At 42.2% G+C, this 27,750-nt stretch overlaps 2 protein-coding genes across 4 annotated transcripts; both read left to right on the top strand.

The window, feature by feature from the left end:
• The first annotated feature begins 849 nt into the window (after nucleotides 1–849).
• Nucleotides 850–24,704, top strand: LOC6726410 (rho GTPase-activating protein 15). 3 transcript variants are annotated; one of them, XM_039296374.2, is made up of 7 exons: nucleotides 9,318–9,422; nucleotides 12,686–14,653; nucleotides 15,696–16,877; nucleotides 21,615–21,789; nucleotides 23,208–23,235; nucleotides 23,302–23,793; nucleotides 24,000–24,704. In XM_039296374.2, exons 2-7 carry the CDS (start codon nucleotides 12,734–12,736, stop codon nucleotides 24,181–24,183), a joined length of 3,981 nt encoding a protein of 1,326 aa, XP_039152308.1. In that variant the 5' UTR covers nucleotides 9,318–9,422; nucleotides 12,686–12,733; the 3' UTR covers nucleotides 24,184–24,704. The 3 variants fall into 3 exon arrangements, with proteins under 3 accessions (XP_039152310.1, XP_039152309.1, XP_039152308.1); XM_039296376.2 differs by lacking the exons at nucleotides 9,318–9,422; nucleotides 12,686–14,653; nucleotides 15,696–16,877 and adding exons at nucleotides 850–1,038; nucleotides 1,497–2,069; XM_039296375.2 differs by lacking the exons at nucleotides 9,318–9,422; nucleotides 12,686–14,653; nucleotides 15,696–16,877 and adding an exon at nucleotides 851–2,069.
• Nucleotides 24,705–24,975: 271 nt separating this feature from the next.
• Nucleotides 24,976–25,546, top strand: LOC6726409. The gene is made up of 2 exons (XM_002107330.4): nucleotides 24,976–25,099; nucleotides 25,155–25,546. The coding sequence occupies exons 1-2, from the start codon at nucleotides 25,013–25,015 to the stop codon at nucleotides 25,488–25,490; spliced, it is 423 nt and encodes a 140-aa protein (XP_002107366.2). The 5' UTR covers nucleotides 24,976–25,012; the 3' UTR covers nucleotides 25,491–25,546.
• Nucleotides 25,547–27,750: the final 2,204 nt, after the last annotated feature.

The following is a 27,750-nucleotide window of genomic DNA, read 5'->3' as shown; positions in this document are numbered from 1 at the left end:
CTCCGCGACAAGTGTGTAAAACATTTAAGCGCACAGTGGAATTGCATCATCTGGCCGCGGATTACTGCCTTATTTGTTTCCGAATGGCTATTTTCGGTGAAAGTTGTGATTGATAAGCCCCCTTTCTGTACATTTTTTATTTTGTTGTTGTTTTGTTGTCCAATTTGTGTCACTATTGTTCTCCATGTGGCATCTGGATTCGGGTTTTCGATCTATACAAAATGCTGCACATTGTTGTTTTTCGATTTGCATACGGACTAGGCGAAGAAAGCTCTCGATGCGGGGTAAATAAATATAAAAAAATAATAGGGTACAGTGGTCGCTGGAAAAATCCATATTCCACTGCTAAGTCAAGGGTTCTGGTGTTTTGAAAACATGTTCGGGGACAAATCAATAAATTACAATTTCTATAACCATTAATAGCTTATCTAAAACTAGTTTCGAACGAAATTAATTTCCATAAATATAAATAATGTGTTCGATAGTATGATTAGCATAAAAACATCAAGAACTGTAAAAAAAAAATGAAAGGAATTGCCTGAAAATGGTGATTTTTTTTTTAATCCGGCCCGAAGGACCATATGGACGTAAAAAGCTTTAGTTTCTGTTTGGCTGCTCATACGATTAATCGCTCTATCTAATTGTTTTGCACACCAGTCATGAGCTCTACTGTACTCAGCTTTTTCGGCCATAAAATGGATTCACAACCACTGTGCGCCTAGAAGAGCCCCATAAACAAAACAAAAACCGAAAAAGACCAACGAAGTCTGCAAAAAGAAGCAACAGCCAAAGCGGCAAGAAAAACGATTACGCCAACAGCCGCTGCTGCTTCGGTCGCCGTCGCAGTCGTCGTCGGCGTCGGCGTTGGCGGTAAGGTAACGGTGGCGCTTGAAGGCGGTAACGCTGCGAAGCGATTTAGTTGGCCGCCGCTGCCCGAACGCGTCTCCCGTGCTTCAATTCTCAGTTTTCGATACGAGTGGTCGCCATGGTCTAGTCCCCATTCCAAGCCATTCCAATTTCCATTTGCACTGGCCTCGTGTAATTATGATATTTCCCAGGGTGTTACGATTAATTATTGATTTGTGTGGCCCCAGAAATGCTGCCCCCCCTCGCAGAAAAGTGATAAGAAGTGGATGCGTTGGCTTTCTTCCGACGTTTTCACGTTTCGTTTAAGTGCACTGAGCAAAAAGTTGGAGCCCACACTTACGCGTACATGAATAGGAAATAAACTGTGACGAGACTTACCTATAAACGATTTGTTCCACTAAAAATGAAAGAAAAAACCTAATTTGCACAAACCCAAAAACGTGACGCCCACAACCAACCCAATTTCTTTTCAGTGAATCCCTCCCACACAACAGAAAAGCCATAAAAACAAAAGAGTTAACAAAACGCAACCATAAACCAATGAGTGTAAAGTGAAAGAGTGAAGAATTAGGAAAGAACAGAATCGTGCAGATTTCGAGTGTGTGATATCTGTTTCTTTTTTTTTTAAGTTTTTTTTGCACAGTGTGATCATGGCCGGCGATGCGGAGAACAAAAGGGGCTATCGCACCATATTTCGCAGCATATCCCAGGTGTTCTACGCCAATGCCAAAAACTCGAGTAATACGAACAGTAGCAGCCACAACAACAACAACAACATCATCAGCTACAACAACAACACCATCGAGAACAACAACGAGGGAATCGGCCGACTAACAGTCACGCTCACCAGCATAACACCACCCACAGCCACATGGACGTCGACATCGCCCACAATCTCCACGTGCACAACTGCGTCCGCATCGGCGGGATCATCCACCGCATCCTCGTCGCCACTGGCCAGCAGATCGGCGCGATCGGCGGAGAATATATCCTGCAGCGAGTGTGGAAACCCAGATCCGTATCATGGCCATGAGCCGGCAAAAGGTCAAGCCCTGACTCCCGAAGTGCCGGCAAATGTTGACCTACGGCCAGCAGTTCCAGCAGTGCCGGTTCCAGCTGCCAGTGCGGATCAAAACCAGAAGCTAAGGGCCAGTTCCATGCTGGATCTGACCTCCAACCATCGCCATCAGAACGCCTTGAGGGTAAGTCCTATCACCTAGAAACATGCATCAATTTGTGGGGGTTAGCAACCGCCTTTCAAATGGCATTAACCAGACCCATCCATCAAGACATCCATCAAAGAGGAATCAGCCAAGAAAGTCCATCCTAGTTTGAATTAATCTTTAACTTTTAAGCGTCTATGATGTATGATGTATGATGATTTTCGTAATGCATTTATTTGCCTTAGAGAGATCCAAAAATGCTAATCACTGGTAATACCTCTTTAAAAGTCCATAAACATGTGAATGGGGAGGCCCTATTAGATCTTCGACTGATAACCCCGTATTAGCTTTATTTATCGGTGATCCATAGGATTTCCCTGGCCCATGAATTTCACTGGGCCGCCGATTTAAACCCGTTTACGGTCCGTTAGCGGTCTTTCATTGGAGGGTTCGGAATGAAATTTGCATTCCCAGTGAAAGTGAGACCGGAACGGGTTCCGAAAGAGTTCCGTTGGGTCCGAAAGTGAAAACCCATTTTCCACTGGCGCATCTCGGCGTCCTTCAGATCGCTTAGCTTGAAGATCAACTCATTTTGATAACCAATTTGTTTTAATACGCGGGTTTTCATATTAATGTGAAACCTTGCTTGAAACTGTATCATTAAACCAAGATGACCCGCGTGAACAACTGTGAAATCCATAAAAACCATTGGTCAATTACCCAATAAATCATACTTGTCATGGGCATACAAGCAAGTTCATTTATATCAAAAACACATCATGTACATACATATGTACATCAGTTTTTACATTTCCGTTTGTGCGAAGAATGCGATAAAGATATGGACATATGTACATATTTCGTAACCTTAACCTTGGTGATTATTTTGTAGTCGACATGGGCAAGTTTAGTGACCCATTTTCGTGGGATAAAATATATAAACGATTTTGTTGCTGAGGGAAAACTGTTTCCGGGCAAACACCCAGTGCACATTTTCACATAATTTTACAAAATGAATTTATACATTATTTGATAACTACCATAAATCACTGTTAGTAACATGGGCTTGTGTGAATATCGTTTGGGATGGCGATTGCAATGGCACATTGTGCCATCCGAAAAGCGTCTTAACCCCCAAAACCCCCTTAACCCATGCGGTTTTCCCACTGATGCAATGGCAAAATGCAGTGCGCATGGTTTTATTTCGAGCTTTTGTCTGTTTCGTTTTCCGTTGCGTGTTTTGCCGTTCGCCTTCGCCTGCTTTATCATCTTCGAGTCCATCTTCGTCTTCGTTTTCGTTTTCATTTCCATTGCGCCGCTCGCTCAACTTAGCGACTAATTGCGAGTGCAGCTGCGCATGCGTGTTGCGCGCGACTTGGCAGCGATTCGGGCGCGTTTTCCCAGCGATTTTTGCATTGCGAAATGGGGGAAGAAATGAAACCAGGAAAAATAGAATATAACCATTATAAGCTGGGTCTCATTAGCAAGCAATTGGCAAGCGAATTTCTCTGATGCGAATGAGGGAGCATAAAAGACATCATGCACTGCACTATGGTCCAGAATTCGTTTTTTTTGGCATAAAGTCTAAATTTTTATGTCAATATATCGTCCTCTAGCAATTATTTTCTAATAGAAAATTGATCATATAAATAAAAACAAAAAACAAAATTGACCGAAAGCTTCACTAAATCGTTTTATGAGCTTTTAAAGTTGAAGTGTTAAAAAGCTGATTGAGAGAATGCAATTTCCGAAAAATTACTTGCTTACTTTTGCATGTGGTATGATCGTTAATACGCATCCAAAAATTATAGTAAAATATGGAAAATAAATGCCAAGGTATGATGTTTTTAACTTATGTAGGTAATATATGTATAGTTGTACTGTTTTTATGTTGTGTGACATCCAATTTATGTGTATTTTAACAGAAAATTCTAACGTGTCCCCTGTGTTTCGTGGAGTATAACTAATTTTCTGACAATTTCTGACAAAAGTTAAAAACGTCAGTTTGTACCTTTAACTATTGTCTTTCACGGTAAAGTAATATCTTTTGCCCATTTTTGCTCGTTTTCTTAAAAATTTGATTTTAAATAGGCAATTTTGAGTTCAGACATAGCGACCTCCTGGACATTTGGAGGCGTAACAATAGGCAAAAAGTTATGTTTCAAATTACGTTTATTCCGCAATCAACAACAATAATCAGGAATCGAAAAAGACAGAAGAGATTGACAAAAAATAGTAAATTTTGAATTATTTACTAAAAAAAAACTGCCCGAGTGTAACAGACAACTAGACCGATTTATTTTCAAGCATACCAAGTGGATGGCGTCAAAGATAACAATTCTTGTTAGTGATTTTGAAAACTCCAAGACACCGAAGCAAATGGGACGCCGAAACTTATCTTACCAAAATGAAGGAGAAAGATTAAAAAGGAAACTGAAAATACGAGTGAAGCCCGGAATAAGCTTTACAAAAGGGACCGACTATCACATGCAAAAAAAGATATTCGGATCAATAGGATGAGTGATATTTTCCACAGAGCGATTGATAACTCGGACCCACTATTATCAACAATAAGTTTAAAAGAACGAGAGAGAAAAAATAGGAAAAACCACTTCCGAAGGCAGTAATAAGTCTTTTGGAAATACAGTCTAATTTTAAACCTGATCCATGAGACAAAATATTGGATTCACAATCTGATTCTGATTCGAATTCAGATTCGGAAATTTAAAATGTAGAACTAGAAAAAGAAAAGGGGGATTATTTTTAAAACAACAATATACACGACTTTAAAAAAAAAAAAAAAAAAAAAATGATATTTCGTTGACTCCTGAGCCATACCAGTAGTTAATATGGGAGGCAAGAGAGGGCGTGGTCGCACAGACTTCAAATTTTCTGTGCAAACTATTTGTGATTTAACAACAAAATGTACAAAGTTTCAAGTCTGTAGCTCAATTTTTAGACTTTATGCCAAAAAAATCGAATTCTGGACCACAGTGCACTGGGAGAAAAAACATGCCATATCTTTAGCTCATTAAATATTTCATAAATTACTAAAAAAAAGAGTATCTACAGCTAGAAGGAATCTATCTTTCGGCTTAGAAATATATTGCTGCATACTTTCACACACCGAATGCGTGTTATGTAACGAAATTTTCTATGTGAAATCGTAATGCTTTTAACACCTGAATGCCTTTTGTTTTTTTTTTGCTGTGCAGAGGTTTATCACTTGGTTCGTCGACTGACGAGTGCAACAATTTTGTCATCAGTCAACGGGCACAAATACACGTACCCAGTCGGTCACATAGATACTCTGCGTGCATTATTTCCATTTGGCTTTATTTATGCATTTCATTTTCTCGCTCTGATTTGCCCCGCACTTCTGCCTCGAAATTTCTCTTTTAATTTTATTTTTTCTTTGTTAATGCAGCGCGCCAAGTAGAATTGTCGTCGTCTGATTGACACTTGAGCTGACATTCTCATTTCAATTCGGATTCGTACTCGTTTGCGTATTCCGATTCCAATTCCAATTTCAGCTTCCGTTATCTTCCTGCCTGCCCCCTCGCATGTGTCATTGAATTCTCACAATTTGTATCTCAGAGTTTTTATCTCAAATTGTTCTATGAGTCAAGTTTCGGGGGCCCTTCGACAGCGTGTTACTGATAGGAAAGTCTGGAGATGAGCTATACAGAAGCGGGCTCATTCCCTAATTGGTGTAACTTATAAGTTAAATTGATCAAAAATAAAATTGTATAGGAAACAATATTAATTTACATATACTATATTAAGTTTTGATTACTTATTCATAATTATAACACGAATGTTTGCAAAATGCATAGATACACGTTTCGAAAACTGATATCTTTCAGTTTAATTCTTCGACCCAGCAAATGATAGTAAAATATGGTTAAAATCGCGAATAGTTTATAAAGTAATTTCTAAAAAATTTACAAGGTTCTGTGTGTATAAGTTTTTTTGCGTTTTAAGCAATTTCATAATATTTAACAGGCCCTCTCTAATTCACACTTTTCTCATTAGCCACACAACCGTTTAAATGCTATTAATTAAGAGGCGTAAAACACTTACAAATGTAGTGCACTTTTATCGCATACTCCACACCATTTTACGCAAATTGTTTTTCCCTTTTATCAATTATTGACTAATTCAACGGATTAGATTTCATGCTTGAATGGTATAAAACATCGAATGAGTCACAGGCGATGGTCAATAAAAAATACCAATTAAGTCAGTTTTTTTGTATTATTTTACCAGCAGCTCTATACTTTAATTTGAGGCGTTGACAAAAGCTGCTGGCTTCGGTCACCCAACACACACACACACTCACACACAGCCACTCCCCACACTCTTTTCAACTCGATCTATCTGTTGCTGCTGTCGCGCTTAATAAAATTCATTAAAAACGGAGAAGACCGCCGTCCAACAATAATAATCATAAAGTGAACTCAGAGGAGAAGGGGTGAAGGGGGAAGGGGATGAATGGTTTGGGGGAGGGGGAGTAAACACCAATACAGCCACATGCAGCATTCAACGCAGAAATAGAGTTGCCACTCCAACTATTTAATTGCTAGTCAGCAAATGGCATTTTTCAATCTTATGCAAATTATATGAGAATGAAGTTTTCTGCATTTTCAGAAACCAACTGAAAATATTCAAAATTATGGAAATACTTTCAAAAAGTGTGTACAAGTATGCTAAACAATTTTGAACTGTCGGTACTTATTTATCCACTTTTATAAATCATTATACATTTAGGTTATACTACACATTTAAGTTTAGTTTCAATTTTATAGAATCTTTCTGCACTTCGAGGCTTAATATTAATATATAATATATATATGTATATAATATTATATTATTGAAATGCACTTGTTACTCGAATTCAACGATTTTTACTGTCGCATCTCGACAACACTGAGTTGCAGTGGCTGCCAACTCATTACCGACAGAAACATAATGCTGCCAAAGACGCGAGTCTGGTTCTGGACAGGGATGTGGATGTGGATGTGAGTGGGGATGGGGCTGTGGATTTGGTTGGGACACGGACGGGTCTTGGACAGGGCCATCAGCCATCAACCATCATCCACGGGCCATGAGCCGTGGGCCACCCCTTTTAATTCTTCGTGTTTTTTTTCGGGAAAAGAAGGCGGCCGAGAAGACCCGCAGAAAAGCCAAACCAAATATGAGTCGGGGCAAAAAAAAAAAGACGAAAACTGAAAGCGAAAACATGAGAAATATGTTCTTCAGGAATTAATTTACCCAGCACTGCGAATGATAAATGCCCTTCTCCGAGTTATAAGATGTAAAAACCGATTTCATAATTTATTAGCCAAGTGCAAATAAATATATTAAATATATTTGAGTTTCAATTTATGCACTTAAAACTTATAATACTTGTACTGGCGTGCTTTAAGATAGATATTAAATCTTTGAAATAGAATCTACGCAAAGTCAACCCTAGAAAACCCTATGATTTATGGGTATATCCCTGCATATATGTATGTACGTATGTATGTAGGGTAGTCGATAGCAAACAGTTGATTGCAATGTTGGTCACAGCCTGAATGCATTTCTTTATTTCGGTGTGTGTGCGTATTTGTTGTTGTGTATCCGCATCTGTATTTGTATTTGTATTCGTTCGTATCTGGTGGATACATTTGATGCCGTCGGCAGCGAAGCCAACAACAACAATTGTGTTCATTGTGCTTAATTAATTTAGTTCAAAGATCAAGCGACCATATTGCTGAACATCGGCTGCAATGCGATTCTTCGCCGGCCTCTGCTCATTTTCATTTTTATTTTCATTTTTATTCCATTTTTATTTTCATTTCCATTCTCAGTCTCACTCTCATTCGCGTTTTTAAAGTCTCTCCCCGGAATTGTTGTTTTTTCCCCAAAGATGCATCCTCATCTTTTCTTTTCTCTATTGGCTCCCGGTTCTGTTTTATATGGATTCCGATATCTGCCCAGTAATATCGGTCGCGTACTATATGGATCTTAAATGCATGGAACAGGATTATTTGGATTGGTTTCAAAATCCAATAAGAGAACTGACAGATCTTAGGATCGTATTTCTCTAGGCTGGGTTCGTGCTCAAAGTGCAGTTCTCATTTTCATATCGAAATTGCTTGCAATAAAGTGTTGAGCAAAAGTACATATGTGCATATCGTAATCGGTTTACGCAACTGTTGTGCATAACTTGAACAGTGTTTAGCATTCATCATGGTTACTTACCCAGCTCGATCCGCCCTCCCAGCCGCGCCCCCTCTGCGGTCCCAGAACCGACCCCACCCCCACCCTCATTTTTTTCGCACCCCCTACCCCTACCTCCCAACCCAGCCGAACTGAAAACAAACTCCCAACTCTCCACGGACCGCACTCGATATGCTTAATTAGGCAACGGGCGTTGAGTATAAAAAGCGTCTTTTGTCGCTGCCACGCCCCACCCTTACCCCCACCCCCTCATCGGCCCATGCCACCCCCAACCCTTACACACACACACACGCACACTCGTGCATGTGGTGGCGCACAGCCAGACAGAGCCACACATGTTGCCCATGTTCCATTACACACATGTGGTTCGGTTTCAGTTCAGTTTTAGGTTTGTTCTGCTCTGCTCTGCTCCGTTCTGTTCTGGGCTTTTGCCTCCCCATCACTGATCTCTGGCCCACACTGGTCAGCATGGAATTGGGACGAAGGATAGTTTCAAGCTCGGTGGGCATGAGTCATACTTTACCCGATGATGATGAGCTTCATCAGCGGGTTGATTCATCGAATCACAGCTCATAATGGGATTGTTTGATCCATCGAGTTTGCCTGTAAAAATAAATAACTATAAAACATATATGAGACAAAGCAAGTATTTCTTTTGAATCTTAATTTATTTTAAAAAATTATATTCTAAAGAAACTTAGTGATGATGGCAAATATAGTTAGCATCTAAAATATTTAATTTATTTTGCCAACTTTTTTTATAGTTTTTGAAAATACTGATATATCGTGTAATATATGTATTATATTTAATTGATTCCCGCTTATAATTCCCAACTTGCTTTTTCATCGAAAGCAACCCAGTTTTGGTGCGTTCGTTGAGGTTGGTGCCCACTTTTGCTGACTAGTGTTGAGTGCTCGAGTTCCCTGGGTGACCGGAGGTCGGCATCGCCATAGCCATAGCCACCGCCACCGACTCGTGGCGTCGACGTCGACTGCGACTGCGACGCCGACTGCGACGCCAATCGCTTACGAGGCGGACCGCCACCCAAGAAAATTCTCGGCGGCATCTTGAGTTCAATTTCAGTTGATATTCTGTTAAATTCGCGAACGCGTCGCGCCTGCAGCTCCCGATTTGATGGAGAGCCCCACCTCAAGCCCAATTTCGTAATGCTCCCATTCAAAGCTCGGCTTATCAGTGCTGGCCAAAATCGGTGCTTTTTGTTTTGGTGCTCGAGTTTCGGTTTTGAAGCCCAAGTGCCTCGATCGATCGACAATAGTTTTACGCACAGATCTTATAAAAAAAAAAATAAATAAATAAAACAGTTTGGGGAAATTGGAGAGAAAGTGAGATAAGCGCTGCGAGATAACGGTTTTATTTGTTCATTCTTTTCGCCCATATGTGTATGGGTGTGTGTGCTCGTGTGTTTCTTGTGAATTACAGTAAATTGTAAGCAATTCATCGTCATTCATTCATTTGTCGCCATCTGAAAATGAACGGCGATGAATCATCGGCATAGGCAAATCCGCGGATTACCCGCAATCCACGCTGATTGCATGGTTGTCTCCTTGGGGCTGCACAATTTGGACAGGTTTTATTGACGGGGTCAAGAAGGTCTCGATCGAATGCCCAAAAGTATGCAAGTCCATCACTGAGGGGCCCGGAAAACCAAAGTCTTGCGGTTTTTTTTTGTATTTGAGAAATCAAACTATAAACTGTGTATTTTGCCAGTGTTTGAAAATACTAGTTAAAGCTAGTTAATTGGGTTGTACAAAATTTATATTATAATCATATCAAAAAATATAATATTCAATTGGTTGAGAATCAATGTGCTACAGCTTTTTTTAATAGATATTTAATACGAAACTGATTTTCTGGATGAAAATTCTTAAGAAGTATATGAGTTCGGTATCAGTTTTTTTTTCTATGCTATTGCTGCATTTTGGTGATTCGTATCAGTACATAAAAACATTTTATTAATGAAATTTTAAGCCTTTAAAGTTAAGTCACGAAGGATTTGGAATATATACTTTTAAAATTTCCAAAATGAGTACTTCAAAACAGGAAGTCCAGTGATATACGGCTTCTAATTAGTTTATTCATTTATTTATTGATAACAATGATTCAGAACCTTCATACCCTAGGGATTCAATTTAAGAATCTTGCAGTTAGTTTCGTAGAAAAGCAATTAGTTGAGGGGTGCTCCTAATATTAGTGAATATATTAGTGAAAACCCAGATATGCAATCAGTTATGAAGAATTCTACAAGCCTTTCGATTGCTATTAAAATTCAAATAGTTTGCAACAATTAAGTGCATGGCTCTTTGTTAAATTATTTCCCGTATTGTTAATGATATATGATGCAAATAATTATAAGTCAGTGCTGTTAAAATCAAGATTTTCTATTTAAATAAATTCGATTTGTGTATAATTTGTGTGTTGCACTAAATTATAGAAGCGAAATAATTGAGCGGGGTACCAAACATAAAAAACATTCCACTTTACTAGTTAAAACAATACAGATTTAGGGTTTCCTAATAACTTAATAACTTAACTTAAATATATAACAGAAAGATGCAATTAATACATACCTTATTGAATGTTCTGTAAAATGATCTTTAAAAGGATAACCAATCACGATTTTGAAGAATTGAAAATTAATAAGATCGGATTTTGTTCAGGCAAAATAGGCTACCATTGACCATTGACCCTGATTCTAGAGCAAAGTATGATTAACACCGTGAAAACGCTTTTAGCTACCAACATTTGTGTTACCTAACGATCCAAATCTGTTGTATTTTGAAATATGGTTGGTAGGCTTCTCTCGACTGGAATCGAATCGGTTTTATTTAAATGACGCTGTAACAATTGGTGGTGGAGAATGCGAAACATGTTTTAAGCACCTAAAACCCCAACCGGTTTCCCCCCCTTGCGCCCCAAGCCGATTATGATTAATGGCGGCGATCCTAGATCAAAGAATTACGAATAATACGAAGCCCCCGAAGAAGATTTCAAGATGTACCATCGAGATAAACATGATTTCCCCACTTACGCCGATCAAGAGATTAATGCACGAAGCCTCGTTTCTTGCCACCTTAACTCCATTAGGCTCACTCTCGCCTTCCGTTCGGGATAACTGTGCACTCGAAGAAAATGTGACCAAGAAGATAGAACATAATAATAAATGCAAAATGAAAATTTGCAGAAATGGTTTTGGTTTTTGAGAAAGAAGGAATTGTAGAATTTATATTTGAAATATATTATATTTGAAATTCCCAAACTCAGTTGCTAGTATTTTTTGCCAGTGTGGACCGAGCGCATTCCATATTCCACACACCATGTTCCACATTCCATCTACCTGGCGGCACCTGTGAGGCGTAGGTGAGGAAGTCGACGATCGTTACACAATTCTCGACTGGCCGCCAACCTGTTTCTGTTTCTCTGGGGTTTCTCGCCCCTCTCCGCTCCCCGCTCTCTTCGCCCTGTCAGGGCCATCATTTTGAGTCCGTGGGATAAGGACGGGGGTTACGAGAGGACCGACATGGTTTGGTGGATCGCTTAGTGACTCATCTCCGTATATCAACGAAAAACAAAGCCCAAAAGCAGAACTGTTTAATTCTAGTCAGATGGAATGCATTTGAAAGTATTTTACTTTAAACATTAATTGCATTTAAGCATTAATTGTTTTATGACAAACAAACAATTAATTTTAGAGCTCTAAGGTGATAAGTGCGTTCGATCTTTTTGGGCGTGAAATATGCAGAGATATTGGGTCTAGTTACACATATTTTGAATACAGCATTGGGTTCCAGTAATATTTTATAAAAATGTATGTCTATGTAAATATTAGAAGAAATGGTAAAGAAAAACTTGATAACAGGGTCATATTATTACTCACTTTTTAAAAGCTGTATGCAATTGAATTAGAAAAATGCATTCTTAAGATCCCAGTGTTAAAAAAGTCAAAGAATAGTATTTTAAAAGCAAATACGATGGTTTGGAGGAAAACTGAGTGCAGAGTGCAGCGACTTTGGCTGAGATAATGAATATCGCTGATTGCAGTCGGAAGCGGGAGGGAAAGAGACAGAAACAAAACAAAATGGGGGTAGTGGCTTCACTTAAAGAGTTCAGGCCCATTGACTTTTCTCAGTCATTACACTGCGAGAACTAAGTTCGTTTTTGGGTTGCTCTTGTACAAATAATAATGAGTAATCGAAGATTACAAGTTATTCAATTCACGCGAGTGAGAAATTTAAGAAGAGCCATTTGAGCATTGCCAAATCGAATTTATGTAAATGAAATACTTTCGCGACATTTCTTTTGCGGTGCATGAAACTCTCTCGATGACAGTGCTCTCACTCACTATCTCTCCGGTTGCTCTGCGCGCCGATTATTTTCTCACTTAATAATGAATTACGATGTGACGCAGCGGCGATAAGAGAAAGTAGGGAGGCAGAAGAGGAAAGAAAGAAGAGAGATGCCACAGCAGGCGAAGGACATCAACGATAACGTCGGCATGGAGGCGCACATCTACGAGAATCTGCCGGGCCTGACCTCCACCCCCAAAGGTCAACTGAACGCGGAGCTGCGCAAGTATTTTCCGCGCGAGGCGATCTACGAGAATCTTTGTCGGGGTTGCGGCTACGGCGTGTTTGCCGCCCAAGGACGCTACTGCCATTTCTGCCAGTGCATCGTGAGCGGGGGCGTGGTGAGTACACCGCCTCCCCCACCGCCACCGCCCCATTCTCCGATTTCCGGCGAGAGCAGCAACATCTATGAGAACATCTGCGATTTGTGCCGCGGCATTTACAGCGACAACGAGCGGTGCCGGTGTCAAAGGTCAGAGACGCCAGCCAAAGCGCCCGCTTCGTCCACACCACCCACACCGCCGACGCCACCCACCAAGGTCAAGTCGCGGTCGCTCTTGGGCTACTCCAAGTCCAGTGCGGCGACCTTGACCCGTCTCTTCGGCTCTCTTAAGCAGCTGAACCGTTCGTCGTCGCTGCAGCGCAGGATATTCCCGAGGACTCCCACGAATGGCAGTGGCAGCGCTGGCTCCCTGGAGATCATCCACAACGTGGACGAGGTGTTCCGCACCCAGGAGACCTTCGACCTCCAGCGCATTTGCGAACTGAAGCTGGAGCAGCAGCAATTGAAGGGCAGCCAAAGCGATCAGCACATCTACGGCCGCGTAAGAGAGCCAGGCGAAGAGAGCCAGAGCCAGAAGAGAGAGCGCAAGAAGCCGCGCGTCTCTCGCATTCGCCTGCTGCAGGACGAAAGCACAGCGGATGCATCAGCATCCTCATCATTGTATCTCAACGAGAGCATCTGCCAGTGGATGACCTCCCTGAGGCGGCAGGTGCACCACTACGACGAGGGGCCGTGGCAGCAGCCAAAGAGCGTGCCAGCGCGCGATCCTTCATCCTCCGCCGAGGAGAGCACGGTGACACTGCGGAGAAGCACGGAGGAGAGTGCAAAGTGTGCGGACGAGCAGGCGAAGTTGGTCAAGGACTTTAAGCGAAAGCTTCAGCTGAAGAGAGCGCAGAACGTGGAGCCGGAAAGAGAGCAACGACGCTGCGCCATCACGGCCAACTTTGTGAATGACTATCTGAGCGCACTGGGCGAAGAGAAAGAGGCAGTGCAACGGCAACAGGTGGCCGCAATCGAAGAGCACGTCGCAGTCGTGGCAATCGCAATTCAGCCCCAAGTCTCTGTATCTCTCTTGCGCTTGATGCAGAGCCTCGCTCTTTCGGCCAGCTTGCACGTGTGTGTGCGTGGCTTTCTCACCGCCTATGACAAATCGTTCAGCTTGTGGCTGTGGCACCAGCAACAACAACCACCGATCAACGGTTATCGGCGAAGGAGAGCGCGTGACTCAGTTGTTGGCGTTGTGGGGGATTGGCGACGGCGCCTGCCTCTCTTCGCCATCTCCTCCGCCGACAGCAACGATCGTTCGCTGGCCTCGGCTTCGGTTTCAGTTTCGCCAGCGATTTCAGAGAGCGTAGACGTGTGTGCTGCTGCTGCGTCGCGACGTCGCGCGAATCGAACTACGAAGCGAAGAGGGACACCGATAGTCAGTGAAGAGGGTGTGTGCGGGGGCGAGAGCTCCACCAGCAGTAACAACACCAAGAAAAACAATAATAATAACAGTAACAACAGCAGCAACAACAACAGCGGTGCTTTGATGGCAGCGCCTAAGCCAAATGGCGAGGCAGAGCGCCCCTCAACAACCAGCAACAACAACAACATCAACTGCAGCAGCAACAACAACAACAACCATCACACAGTTGACACTGAAAGCGGCATTACCAACAACAACAACAACAATAACGATAGCAACGCCAATTGCAATGTCAATGAACAACAGCAACAACAACAACAGCAGCCAATCACACAGGTCAACACTCATTAATAAAAAGCAAAAACAAAAGCCGCATCAATCAAAGGCAAAATTAAAATACACAGAGAGAAAAGGTTGGGGCGGTACGAGCGCCTCTAGAAATAATTATTATTGAAAAATCGATCAATGAAGTGAAATTGACACAGTTGAATTTCAGCAATTTATTTTTATTAACTATAATTGGTTCGTAAATCAAAGTAATACTAATAGTGCACGTTAAAAAAAATAAAATTTATAATTCCCAAATGCGACCCGTCAAATCAGTTTAACATCAATCAATATCGATTAATATTGGTCCAAACTTTTTTTTCTGTTTGAGAGCAATACATTAATTTTGTGATGCAATTATACTTTTCTCTCTGTGTATTTGCTTTTGTTACGTTTCACTGCAGTTCAAAATTGACTAACGGTTCACGGTGCGAAAGGGATGCCAACATTCGATTGGCCAGCGAAACGAAAAAAATAAATAAACAAACTTATCTAATTAAAAACAACCATTGAACAATGCAAAAAATGTGGAGTAAAACAAACAAGTTTGCAATGAAAACACAAGATAACTATAAAATAATCAGCGTTTAATTAACGTCATTTTTTCACTCTATTTTTTTGAATATTTTTTTACTGATTGCAAAATTTGTGTAAAAAACATTAAAGTTGCCATCACAACGGCATAAAAAAGTTCAATATTGTGATTCCTAGCAAAGAAGTTATTAATGGAGTAATTTATTGCTTTCGCAGGCGGCATATTTATGATAATTTCCATTAAAAGCTGGTCGGGAAATCCGTCTCCGCTTTTGTTATTTTACGTAATTACATAACTAATTAACTAAGTTTATCAGTTTACAATTTTTTTCCCGTGAGAAGTAACCCTAAATTCAAAGCTTGGGTGTCTTTAAATGTTTTTATTATAATTGAAACGAAATGAAATCAAAACGATATCCCACTGTACGTCAATTATTGAAGCCAGTGAAACACAACAGTCGAAACAGGATATTATTTTCGTTTTGACAATATAGTATGTTTCCACCTCAACTTTTAGAATTGCGTTATTAAAGTTCGACGACCGGCGCCAAAAGTACCCGTTCGAAATCCGAACACATCTTTGAGTAATCCCCGCCAAACTGATGAGGAGCTGGCGAAGCCGAACGGAGGGGAAAAGGATAACCTGAAGGGGAACTCTTTTGCCGCAGAGAATGCCAGCCTAGAGGAGCAGGAGGAGGAGTCCATTTACCAACCCATTTGGCAGTTCAAGACAATGGAACCCGTCGATCAGGAGATAATTGAAGCCCTTCCCGTCGAGGGCGACGATGAGGAGGACGAGGACGAGGAAGACGACGTCGTGGATGACGAGGAGGAGGATCTGGGGGACTACGACGAGTCCCTGCCATCCGATGCTGATGCGGATGTGATGGCTCTCCAGGCGGCGGCGGTCTTTGCTGCCGGAGTGCGCCACAAGTTGTCCACGTCGACGCTGACCAAGCGTTCCAAAATGATGATGCCGACGCCCCTGCCCTCGCCCACCGCCTCCATGGACCACGGAGCGTGGGAGACGGACATGGAGTTCATGTACTCGCGAGAGAGCAAGGAGGAGGCGGATGAGACGCTAAGCCTGGGCAGTACGGTGACGAACAGCACAGCGACCTTGGGCTCCATCAGCAGCACTGGCAGCAGCGTCACCGGGCAGCCAAAGGATACGCCAAAGGATGTGCCAGCGGATCAGCAGCCACCCGCCGTGGCGCCTACGAAGCTGGCGGAGATCGTGCCTCTGGTGCATCCGATCCTGAGGAACATTTGCATTTTCTACAGCCAAAAAGATCCGAAGAAGTACAGCGCTATATTCTACGACTACCATCGTTCGCTGGTCCACCAGCGGTTCATGACCCGCATCCGCCGCCCGGCACCACCGCCACCCGCCCAGGTGGCCACCTCGAACACCACGAGTGTGGCACCACGCAGCGATGACAGTGGCTGCAGTTGCGAGGCGGAGGATTCGGATCCCCACCAGCACAACCCCACGCCGGCCATTCCGAAGCCCTTGAAGGAGGAGTGGGAGCGGGCCTTGCTCGCCGCGGGGGCGGTGGCCGGCAAGAGGGGCGTGGCTCCGCGGGCGGGACGCAAGCTGCGCGTCCGCTCCAATGCGAGGCTGCTGCTCACGGACTCCGTGCTGGCGTGGCGGGATACGCTGCAGGATGTACACTGCTGCGAGGACGAGGAGGACATGGTGAGTGGGTGTGGAAAAGTCTTAATAGATGTAGTGAAAAGCATATAGTAATCAGTTTATTCCATTGCCATCCACTTACAGACAACAGAATTTAAATCTTAGTCTACGTATTATTCATACATCCAATCCAGATTTTGGAATTTCCGCCCAACGATCTTTAAATAATCTATAAATAGTGGGAAAGTCATTTCGTATCAACGTTGAATCGAGCTTAAAGTCGTGACTTATATTTCATTAAGCTTAATTAAGAGAATGAGAAAGATTGATTTCTTTGTTCATATTATTTTAAACAAGCTAATGATTTTAGTTGGTTTTCCGAGTGTACCACTGTCACTTGCAATTTGCCATGTACGTTCTCTCGGTATCTTCGTCTTCGGTTGGCCATTGTTTCGCCACTTGTTACTTGTCACATCAATTAAAGTCCGCAAATGTATCTGTAGCTTAGTATCTAGGTATCTCCGTATCCACGGCTCATGCGATTGTTTCGCCCGATCTGTAGTCGGTGAACCCCTTCTCCGAGGGCTCAAAAAGTTACCCAACCTTCCGTTTGGGGAGCCAAAAGTTGTGCTGAAGTACCCTGTTCGCACTGGGAGGTCATGACTGTAAGTCGCTTTGGGAAAGATACTAATATGCTTTGTTACTGCTTCGATTCATATATAACTCTGGTCACGAATCAATCGCATATTGCGACTGAACTTTTGTTGCATTAACAAATTAGCATGATTTCATTTGACTTTTTCAATTCATAGCCAAGTGTATGTAAGTAATTTGAGAATCGTAACCTGTGCTACAAAGATAAAGATACATTTTGTCAAGATACATTTTTGTCTACTTTTTTTGTGTCGCAACTTCTTTTGTCTAGGGCACTTTTGAGTCGACCGAAAGTGTATCTTTTGGTTTCCCAAACTTGGCTTTTGATTGCAATTTGTTTATAACGCATACGGCTGTAGGTGTGTACATATGTATAGTACATACATAGTATGTGCACATTTGTACATACATCTGTAGATAGGGACGTGTGCTGCTTTCTGCATAATGTATTTTTATTTATTTGCCTCTCACGTTTGTTGTTTTCAGTTTGCTGCACTTGCCGCTGCATGTGAAATTCCATAGAAATTCACGGGGAGAGTTCATCCCCCCTTTTCGGCCCCCTTTCGACCCCTTTGATACCCCGCCCCTGGACGCGAGAGCCCCAACATGTTGATTCACATTTCGCGAACGACAATTATTTATTTATTTTGCCGTATTTATTTTCCTCTTTTTGTTTTTTGGCATGCATATATTCTGCGGTAATATACATATGTACATTTGTATGTGTATCGGTATTTGCTAGTGTGTGTCCAACGTTAATTTTTTGATTTTTGTTATAAACTTTGGCAAACCGGTTTCCCGCCTGAGAATAGAACTTTCGTTGGATTTCGTATACCCTTTAAATCTATAAATTGCTTTTATTTAATACCCAAAATGTAATATGAATGATAAAAAGATTTGAGTGTGCGAAATGAGTGAAGTTGTTTGCCATATTATACAAATATTCATTGCAATGAATGTTCAATTTGCACATTTTATGGGGCATTTTTGAGTCGGGTTTTTTTCGTTTATTTCGTTTTTTTTTATGGTCTTATTTGCCTTTTCTTATGTGTAATTTCCTGCCTCGAAGCTGTGTTCATGGCATTTATCAACACTTAATTGGTTAATCATTAGTCAAATATGTTTGTAACTCTTCGTCGTTGTGTAAAACCGCCTTGAATGCTTTTCCTCTGTGTTCCTTCTCGGAAACTGAACCTTCTCGACTGGGCCACCAAATTTTATCGCTGCGACTGTAAAAATCATAACGGAACTTGAGTGTTCCATAAATAAGACTGGGCGATATGTGTACGGATATGTTTACGTGAGCATATGCAAAAGATTAAATTCGCTGGAAGCTATTTTATCCCCCCCATTTCGATGGCATTTAACTGAATGTTTGTTTAATTCGGTATCTTTATACATAACATCCCCAGCGAATTCTATTGTTTCTCGAACTGCAAAAGAAGCGACTCTTCAAGTGGCCTCATGCGTATGTTGTGTCAAACTGAAGTGGCAAAGTAAATTTATTTAGTTTGTCAACACTCTGGAAATAGGCTCACTTGGGAAACACGATCTCAATGGGTCTTCAGAGATGAGCCGAACTCAAAGATTTCTATGAGTGGATTGCCCACGCAGTGCAAAGATTTGGTATTGGAGCTGTTGGGAAAGGAGGGGCTTCAAGGCAGCTCCTCTTCTTGAAATCCAAACTGAAAGCCCCAAAAAACCACAAAAAATCGACCAAAACAAAAAGGTCAACTTAGCCTGAGTCGACTTTGTTTGGCTCTCTGATCATTTGTTTATTTTCCGCGGTTCGTATCGGGTTTTATTTCAGTTTTTTTCGGCTTGTCGTGGCTTTTTTCAGTGAATCATGTGGCGAATGGGGCGATACATATGTATTTAGATATGGACACAGATACTGTATCTGCGGGCGCGCGAATAAGGCAAAAATAAAGCAATGCAAACACATGTACCACCAGCACTACTAGTACTATTCGAGGTCGTATCAATTAAATCGCCTTACCTACCTATTTTTTTTCGGGCTTTATAGTTATGTACGTACTGTTTGGGCGCACATAAATTTCCATTTTGTGTAAGGCAGCAGCGGCAAAATAAAGGGAAAAAAACAAAAAAACAGCGAAACTACGCCATATTTGCGCTTTTGTTTACGCTCGCAAAAATAATTTAAAATACTATAGACGAAAACAGAAAGCAAATTAGCCAAAACAAATTGAGTCTAATCAGTTCGAATGCCGCGGCTCGAATCTCAATTGCCGGAATTATCAATAGCTAATTGGGTTTGAACTGAACGCGAATATCTGAATATTCGAATATCCGATATTTATTCGATCGATTTTGAAGCGGAATTTTAGGTTCTGTTTATTTAACATTTCTTTTGTTGATATTAAAAAAAAAAGCAGACAAAACAAACTCAACTTGGAGAAACTGTACACATGTAATGCGGCCAAATCAATATCTAAATGGTTTTTCAGGCAATAGATCGGGGTTTTCGAAACCAAAAAGGTGGAAAGGTGGAAAGAGTACATTGTCATCATCGAAATCTGCTGTGGTTCAAAAGATTTCGGTGCTAAAGGTTATCTATCAATATTACTATCAAAACAATAGACCAAAACATGTTATATGCTTTTCCATTGTGGATAAGATATGTATTGCTTATCTTACTGCTCGTTTAACACATAATTACACTGACCTATGTCTTCAATAAGTTACATTAAACTTAAGAATTAAGAATTAAGAAAGAATTCTCTTAGATTTGTGAAGCTCTTTGGGAAGCCAACCAAATGTGGAGCCATGGGCATTTTCGGAAAACTCCAGGTGACAGTCTAAGTTCGGGGGATTCCCCCACTTGATTTATTTCTGAGATAGTCTTAATCGTTTTAAAAGGCATAACTATTAGAAATTGATTAAATATATATAAATGAGGTATTATTCTGAAAGATACGATATTTTAAAAGATTTTTGGGCTACTTTTAAGCTAGTGGCTATAGTTTATCTATGGTTTTTGAAGATAGAGATACATTCTGAATTGCATCGAATACTTTGCCAGCTAGAACTGATGTATGTATGTATGTACATATATGTATGTATGTACATAAGTCATATGGGTTTTAGAATAACTCCCCCTGCTTTATGAATTGTTTTTTACATTCATACATATGTCGCCGATAACCCGAGGAAATTGTTTATGCTGCCGTAAACAACAGATCGGTTGGGTGGCCGCAGGGGGGTGGCAGCCGATCGGTGGGTGCTGGTGGGCGGTCTGGGGCCCGTGGGCGGCTGGCCGGCTGGGCGTGGCGAAGGCGATAAATGCATTGGCAGCGGCACCTTGGAGCGGCACTGTTCGATTAGCCGTTATCTTGGACGCTTGCATTTATTTTCCGTGGCGCGTTGCGCGATTTCTTACAAGTCGAAATCAATTTCTTATCGGAATTGCTTTCTGTATCGGTGTTTGTGTTCCGCTTTCCGCCCGCTCCACTGTCCACGGGGAAAGAGATAGCGCATAGCTGTAGTGGGTGTGCAGTGTATAAGGAGAGCGAGTGGGAGAGAGAGAGCTAGAGACAGCGATAAGACATGGAGGGCAGATTGAATCCCAAGCGAAGGCAAACAACGGTGAGCGATGGGTGGAACCGAAAAGAAACCCACTAAACAGAAAGAACTTGCCCCGAACTAATGGCAGTTACGGTATGAACAAGAAAACACCAATTTCTGGCCAGGTGTCGTGTCGACTGCCAAATACCTCGCAAAATCAATATAATAACTGATTAAAAAAAAAACAACCAAAAGGTATTGCGTTTTTATCAGTTTTGTATGCACAATTTGTTTTATTTAAGGTGGAACTTAATAATTGTTTTAGTTTCTGTGATTAAGTTTAAACATAACGCCCCCTTGCAGCTCAAATAAGAGGTATTAAAGCGAAAAGAAAAAAATGGCAAGAGAATAAACATCGACAACGGCACGAAAAGCTGCAATTAATTTGCAGACGTTACTTGGATTGTCGGATTGTGTATCTCAATTGTACGCTCCCAGAGCTTCTGGACTAGATAGCCCCTCTTCCTCCCCCTCCGCCGCCTTTCCCGAGCCGAACTTGAATATTTATGCACTGCGTGACTCTGACGCCCCTCTGCTGGGTTCTCATTTGCCATTTTCCAGATTGTGCCAGTGACTGACATTCTGCGGGCGCAGCAGATCCAGGAGGACAATGAGGTGCAGCAGACGCAGCAGACCACGATTCTCCAGCGCTACAAGAGCGTCTCCATTGGCAACCTGCTCGATCTGCCCGGCGAGGATGACAAGAAGTCCATCAAGAATCGCATGCGAATGAAGTGTAAGTACATTCAGTCTGGGATTTTTCAAATGGGCTATGAAAAGAAAAGGAATGGGGTTTTTCAATATTTAAATCGAATCATTAATTAATTAATTATTGAAAATTACCGTAGACACGCACCTAAGGTACCAGTTTTGATGAATTGAAATTGAAACTAACCTGTGTTTGATTATTATTTGTATATAAGTGGCGAGATCGCCGGTAAATATGTATACAATTTGGCAGGAGGAAATCATATATGGGGTATAACTATGGCTGAAAGAGGATCTAAATTATAGATATATATGTAACAAGCATTTTCATTCACCATTTTCAATTAATTAGTTTGTTTCGTTGGTGTTGCAAGAAGTTGCAATAATTTATGTCCGCTTGACAGCATTTAGTCAGCATCCGAAAGTGTCTACCACTTCTTGTGCCATCGATGACTTTCCTTCGGGGGAATTCAGTGCCAACCGGTTAGAAGAGGGCGCCCCACTGTCTGCGAAGATGGAGCTGCTCTTGGAGCTCCGATTCCAAGTAGAAGCCACCAACGCGAATGGAAAACCCATTAGCTGTGCACTCAAACAAATGCGCTTTGAAAAATATCTTTAAGCTACGATTGCAGCATTCTTTGACTTAACGATGTGATGTTTTATTATCTTTAGTACTGAGTACTAGTACTTTGATTTTGCTCTTAATGAGATATTTTCCATATTTAATTTGTTGCACAAAGAAAATAGCCTATTTCTTTAATGGAATATCATTCAATTTTACGGATAATGATCAAACATTATACTCTAAAAGCAGATCCTTATCGATACAGCTAGTTATGGCTAAATCTCGATATTTCTATATCACTTCACTTCATTTTTTCAAGTGCATTTGAGGCTCGAGCTCGACGCGGGCTAGCCTTTTAAGGTCGTTGCGGCCCACACAGCGTCGGTCTGACTTCTATGTAGGGGTATCTATGTATCTACGGACACCTGAGTTCCCATTCATTGCGAAGACGAATAGTAGAGTCTCTCTCGGGGGGATTTTCGTTAATGAAAGCGGGTTTCACTTTTTGCCGGACGCGGGAATTTTGCATAGCTTTGGCTGGGCTGCTGCTGTATTCGGATAATGCAAATGAGTCGTCAATGAATCATGATCTCCGTAAGGCGAGGAATGCTTGAGTAACTGACTGACTGACTGAATGACTGACATTCCTTGAGGCTGAGATATTTTGCTTGGGCAAGCGAAGTCATACGCATTTCGCAGTTGTCTCTCAGTCGGGAGTGGCTCGATTCCTGATCGCCTTCCGCAGCGGAATGTCGAAGAATTCCCTCGTCCTCGACAGGCGTTTGTCCCAATGTAGCCTCATAATTCAGTTGCAAGTCGAGCAATCATTTTTAATAATTTCTTCTTCCATGTTTGGGTGCGTGATGACGAAATCAATGCAGTCGCCGTCAACAGCAATGTGTTTCGCATGTAAGTATTGAAGTCCAGCCAAATATATCATAGAAGAATGTATCTGATAGATCCGCACACTTTCAGCAACCGTTCCCCGAAGAGCGAGAAGAAGTCGCGTTCACGGCGAGGCCAGGTGAACAGTTTGTACCTGGACGAGCAGAAGTATCCGCTCTTCGCCGCTCCGCTCAGCGCATTGGAGCTAAACATGACCGATCATCCGAATGTTCCACGCTTCGTGGTCGACGTTTGCACCTACATCGAACAGCCGGAGTGCATCGAGCAGGACGGACTGTACCGCGCATCGGGCAACAAGGTTCTGGTGGACGAGCTGCGCAAGAAGCTGACCCACGTGTACGATCCCCGCTGGCTGAAGACGGACGACATCCACACGCTGACCAGTCTGCACAAGCAGTTCTTCCGGGAGCTCACCTCTCCGCTCATCACACAGGAGGCCTACGAGCGCCTGGACAGGAGCCTCAACGACGACGCCGCCATCGAGCGGATGAGCTTGGCCTTTGACGACATGCCGGAGCCGAATCGCTCCACGCTGCGCTTCCTCATAAGGCACTTGACCAGGTTAGTGGGCACATACAATACAGTGTTATGTTGAAAAACAGCCAGAGAAAGAGAGTTCCAACGATTCGATCATGAATAACATGTAAGCAGAAACACTGTACGCTGATATGAATCACGTAGCAAGTAATTTCGTTTATCCCCTCTTTCTGTGGTCTTTGCATATATTGTAATAGTGATTGTAACTAATGTTTATTTATGCTTTTCAGAGTTGCCGCTGCCAGCGCTTCGAATCGCATGCCGTCCACCAATTTGGCCATCGTTTGGGGTCCTTGTCTGCTGAGTGCCAATCAGATAAAGCTGGACATCGGACGCATGAACATGCTGGCCAAGGTGCTGATCGAGAACTATGATCGCATCTTTCATCCGGACAACGAGCGTCTAGTTTGCTAGAGATGCAGGCTACCCGCCCTCCGCTGCCACGCCCCCTTCTCCGCACATCACAAGATCGAGCAGCATCGATATACAAGTGCCTCAAACATCAAACATCACCCCTCTCACCCTATGTTTAACATAAGAATACTTTTTTTTGTTGTCAGCTTTAAATTTACGTGTTTTTTCGCTAATTTTAATGTTCTAATTACTTTATTTATTCATTGGAAATGGGAATTCGCATCGCCGAGCCCATCACGAAAATACTTACCAAAAAGACAGTAGACTAAGTTTATACTAAAGATAATTGGGTGAACCGCAAGAAAACAAAAAAAAAAACGCAAAACTATATACATTGTGGCGGTACAGTGAGCACTGCCTGCGGCCAACCTAACAACATGACGAAATATTATTTTTTTTACATCGTATATAGGATGTGATATTCGCTGCAAACCGCAAAGCGTGAATATAATTTGTATTTATACCTATATTAATGAACCATATACAATATACGAATAAAGTCCAATACAGTAGATAGGCTACACGTATGTTTTTTTTTTTTGTTTAAACTTTAGAGATGCTTGGAGTATGAAAGCCAAAAATTGTATGTTTTCTATCTAAATAAATATGGAGAAAACCAAGTTGGTAATTTACTATTGGCCATTGCAATGCAGACATTGCGCATACGACATGTGTACCTCATAATCGAGAACTGCGCCTAAAATTGAAATTATAGACTTTATTTGTTGGTGTGTGGCGGTTGTAAAGTAGCCTCCAATTATTTAATTAAAATCTCCTGTCTACTTTTTAGCTGAATTAGAAAATCGATGGGTTATATAGAGCGGTGATAATGCGGTCATTGTTAGTTGGGAAACAGATTTCCGCCATGAAGGTTGTGTGCAGCATCGTTGTTCTATGGACTTGCTTGATAACTATGGTCAGTTCTGAGCGAAAAGTGTTGTGAGTTCGTCTACCAATACCATATATTCCAGTGGCAGTCAGCTGGCCACGTTAGCGCAGAGGGTTGCCTGAAGCACCACAACCTGACCAGTGCCCAAGTGGAGGCAGTGGCTCCATCCACTCCCGTTGCGGAGGTTCCAGTGGCCGTTAAGTGCTACAGCAGGTGTCTGATCCAGGATTATTTCGGCGACGATGGCAAAATCGATCTGCAGAAGGTGGGAAAGCGAGGATCGGAAGAGGACCTTGTGATTTTGTCCCAGTGCAAGCAGCAGTTCGATGGCGTCACCAATCTGGACACGTGCGACTATCCATACCTGATTCTACAGTGTTATTTTAAGGGCAAGCAGAGCGGAACTATCGCCTCGTAATTTACCAATTAACAAAAAAAAAAAATGAAAATAAAGTATATATACATTAAAACATACATACACACATGACGGACACAATGGGCTTCATCACAGTTTATTGTCGAGTTTCCTAATCAGATCAAACGCCCTGTGATGGCAATTACACACGATTGTGCTTAGTATAAGTGTGATTTTCATTATTATTTGTATACACTGATTAATAATTGTATTAGAGCAAAATAGTAGACATTCATTGTTTCAAACTCGACTGCTTTTTTGATTGATTTGTTTTATCCGAAGTAACGTTGAACTGGTGGAAATAATGCAATAATAAGTCAATCAGAGTCTTTATTTTCAGAAAATGCGCAAGAAACGTGGCCAAATAAATATCCGAAAATTTAAGTTTGCTGACCAAATATGTATGTATATGTACATATATGGATGGACTGGGAAGCCAAACACAAAATGTACCCCCTGCTTGAATAATATTTGAAATGGCAGATATAGAAGATGCAATTTGAACATAATTGAAATGCAAATCGCAGACTGTGGACTGCAGAACCGACTCGATGGGGCGGATGTGTGGACGTTATAATGAATCCCAGTCGACCCCACAGGATGCAGGGCAAATTTCAATTTTCCCAGCAAATCATACGTAAAGTTTGGCCAAATACATTTTGGGCCAAGAGGGCCAAAAGGGCCAAAAAGGGCCAGAAGGATGTCAATGCAATCAGTGAGGCATTTGACTTGGCCTTTCATTAACTCGACTCAGCGCAGTCGAGTGCAAAGGACACAGTACATAGTACACAGGACGAAGGACTGGGGACGAAAGACGCAGGACGCAGGACGCAGGACATGGCACACGAACTCCTTGGGCGACATTGCGGCTGCCACAAAAACTTTTTGCTAGCCAATCATCAAGAAAGCCGCCGAGTTACTGGTTACTGGTTATACTGCTTATAAGTTGGCAATAAGCAACGGCCCACCCAAATTAGGAGTTATTTTGACCAGCCGGAAAAGGAAAAAGGGGGCGTTGCGCAAAGTGCTGAAGTCAGTGGAAAATTTGTGGGCAAAACATGTTGATGACAGGCAAATATGCTGTAATGCAATTATGGGTGCCAGTGCAACCAGGATAGCGATTTAATTGACAATGCAAATTGAATCAGCATTTGTAGCTGTCTAATCGAATTAGCCCGCAGAAAGCGTCCTTTGCATTCTCTTCTCTCCATAATTCAATTCCTGACGTGCAGCGCCGAAGAGAAAGCGGGGTTGCGGATTCGGACTAGGATTCGGATTCGGTTCGGTTATGGTCATGGTCATGGTTGGCCTTTTTTTAGCCCGGGCTCAGCAAATAAACTTTGCGTTCTCATTGCGGCGACAGTCGACTGCAGTTCACTCCTGACCACAGTACCCTCTCGTCCTGCGGTCCTGGCCAGACCAGGCCGTTGAGTGGACCTAACCACTGGAACGTGCCTTAACTTATAAAATGTTGCCCACTGCTGCCAATTGCAGCCAGCCTAAGTGACTCACATCTGCCGGCCTGGCCAAAAACGAAGCTGCAATACTCTCGAGAAATCCTGACGATTTTGAAAAAAATTCTTAATTCTTCTGGCTAAATCAAAGGACTCGCCAGCTGCAACTACAGTTGACAACTTGGACTCATAGGCAGCTTTTCTAATGACTCATTTTATTTCGTATCTAAATATTAGCTTTGCTTGAAACTAATTTTCGAAAGCCTTAATGAGCCGAAAAGATACGAGGCTAATTTAAATTCATTTAAATGCGATTTACAATCAGCAATTTTCAAAGTACTTTGATGCAAGGAAGTGCATAGATTACAAGAGCATTCGAATGGTATGCCAGAGCCCAAAGGACATCTCATCTCGCTTAAACCAAAGGCGCTCGGCATTTTCGGCATCCCCCAGCCCATCGCTTTCCACACAGCCACTTGAGCGAGGCCCGCCACCTGTTGGCGAGTTTGGGCGCAGCACTCGGGTGGAGCTGCCCGGCTCCAACTGCCCCATCACCAGAAAATGCTGCTTGAAGTCCCCGTCCGAGAATCCCGACATTAAGACGCTGGCAATGTGTAATAACTGGCAGCTTGAGATGAAGGACAAGAGCGAGCCGTGCGACTTAGATGGGGATTGGGGATTGGGCATTGAAGAGCGGGCGGAGCCGATGTGGATGCGGATGGGGGTGGCGGCCATGGGTGAGAGCTGGAATGACAGGACGCTGAGCTGGCAGAGCAGCAGCATCATCATCGTCAGCAGCGGCTAAGGAT

The sequence above is a fragment of the Drosophila simulans genome, chromosome X (genome assembly GCF_016746395.2).
Source record: "Drosophila simulans strain w501 chromosome X, Prin_Dsim_3.1, whole genome shotgun sequence".
NCBI lineage: Eukaryota > Metazoa > Arthropoda > Insecta > Diptera > Drosophilidae > Drosophila > Drosophila simulans.
The sequence above is the reverse complement of the archived record's forward strand: the minus strand, read 5'-3'. Positions and strand labels throughout refer to the sequence as shown.

Coding starts and splice junctions, on each gene's coding strand:
- LOC6726410 (XM_039296374.2), top strand. CDS start 12,734: ATGCCACAGCAGGCGAAGGACATCAACGATAACGTCGGCATGGAGGCG. Junction 21,790..23,207: donor GAATCGCATGCGAATGAAGT/GTAAGTACATTC, acceptor AAATCAATGCAG/TCGCCGTCAACAGCAATGTG. Junction 23,794..23,999: donor CTCATAAGGCACTTGACCAG/GTTAGTGGGCAC, acceptor TATGCTTTTCAG/AGTTGCCGCTGCCAGCGCTT.
- LOC6726409 (XM_002107330.4), top strand. CDS start 25,013: ATGCGGTCATTGTTAGTTGGGAAACAGATTTCCGCCATGAAGGTTGTG. Junction 25,100..25,154: donor GGACTTGCTTGATAACTATG/GTCAGTTCTGAG, acceptor CATATATTCCAG/TGGCAGTCAGCTGGCCACGT.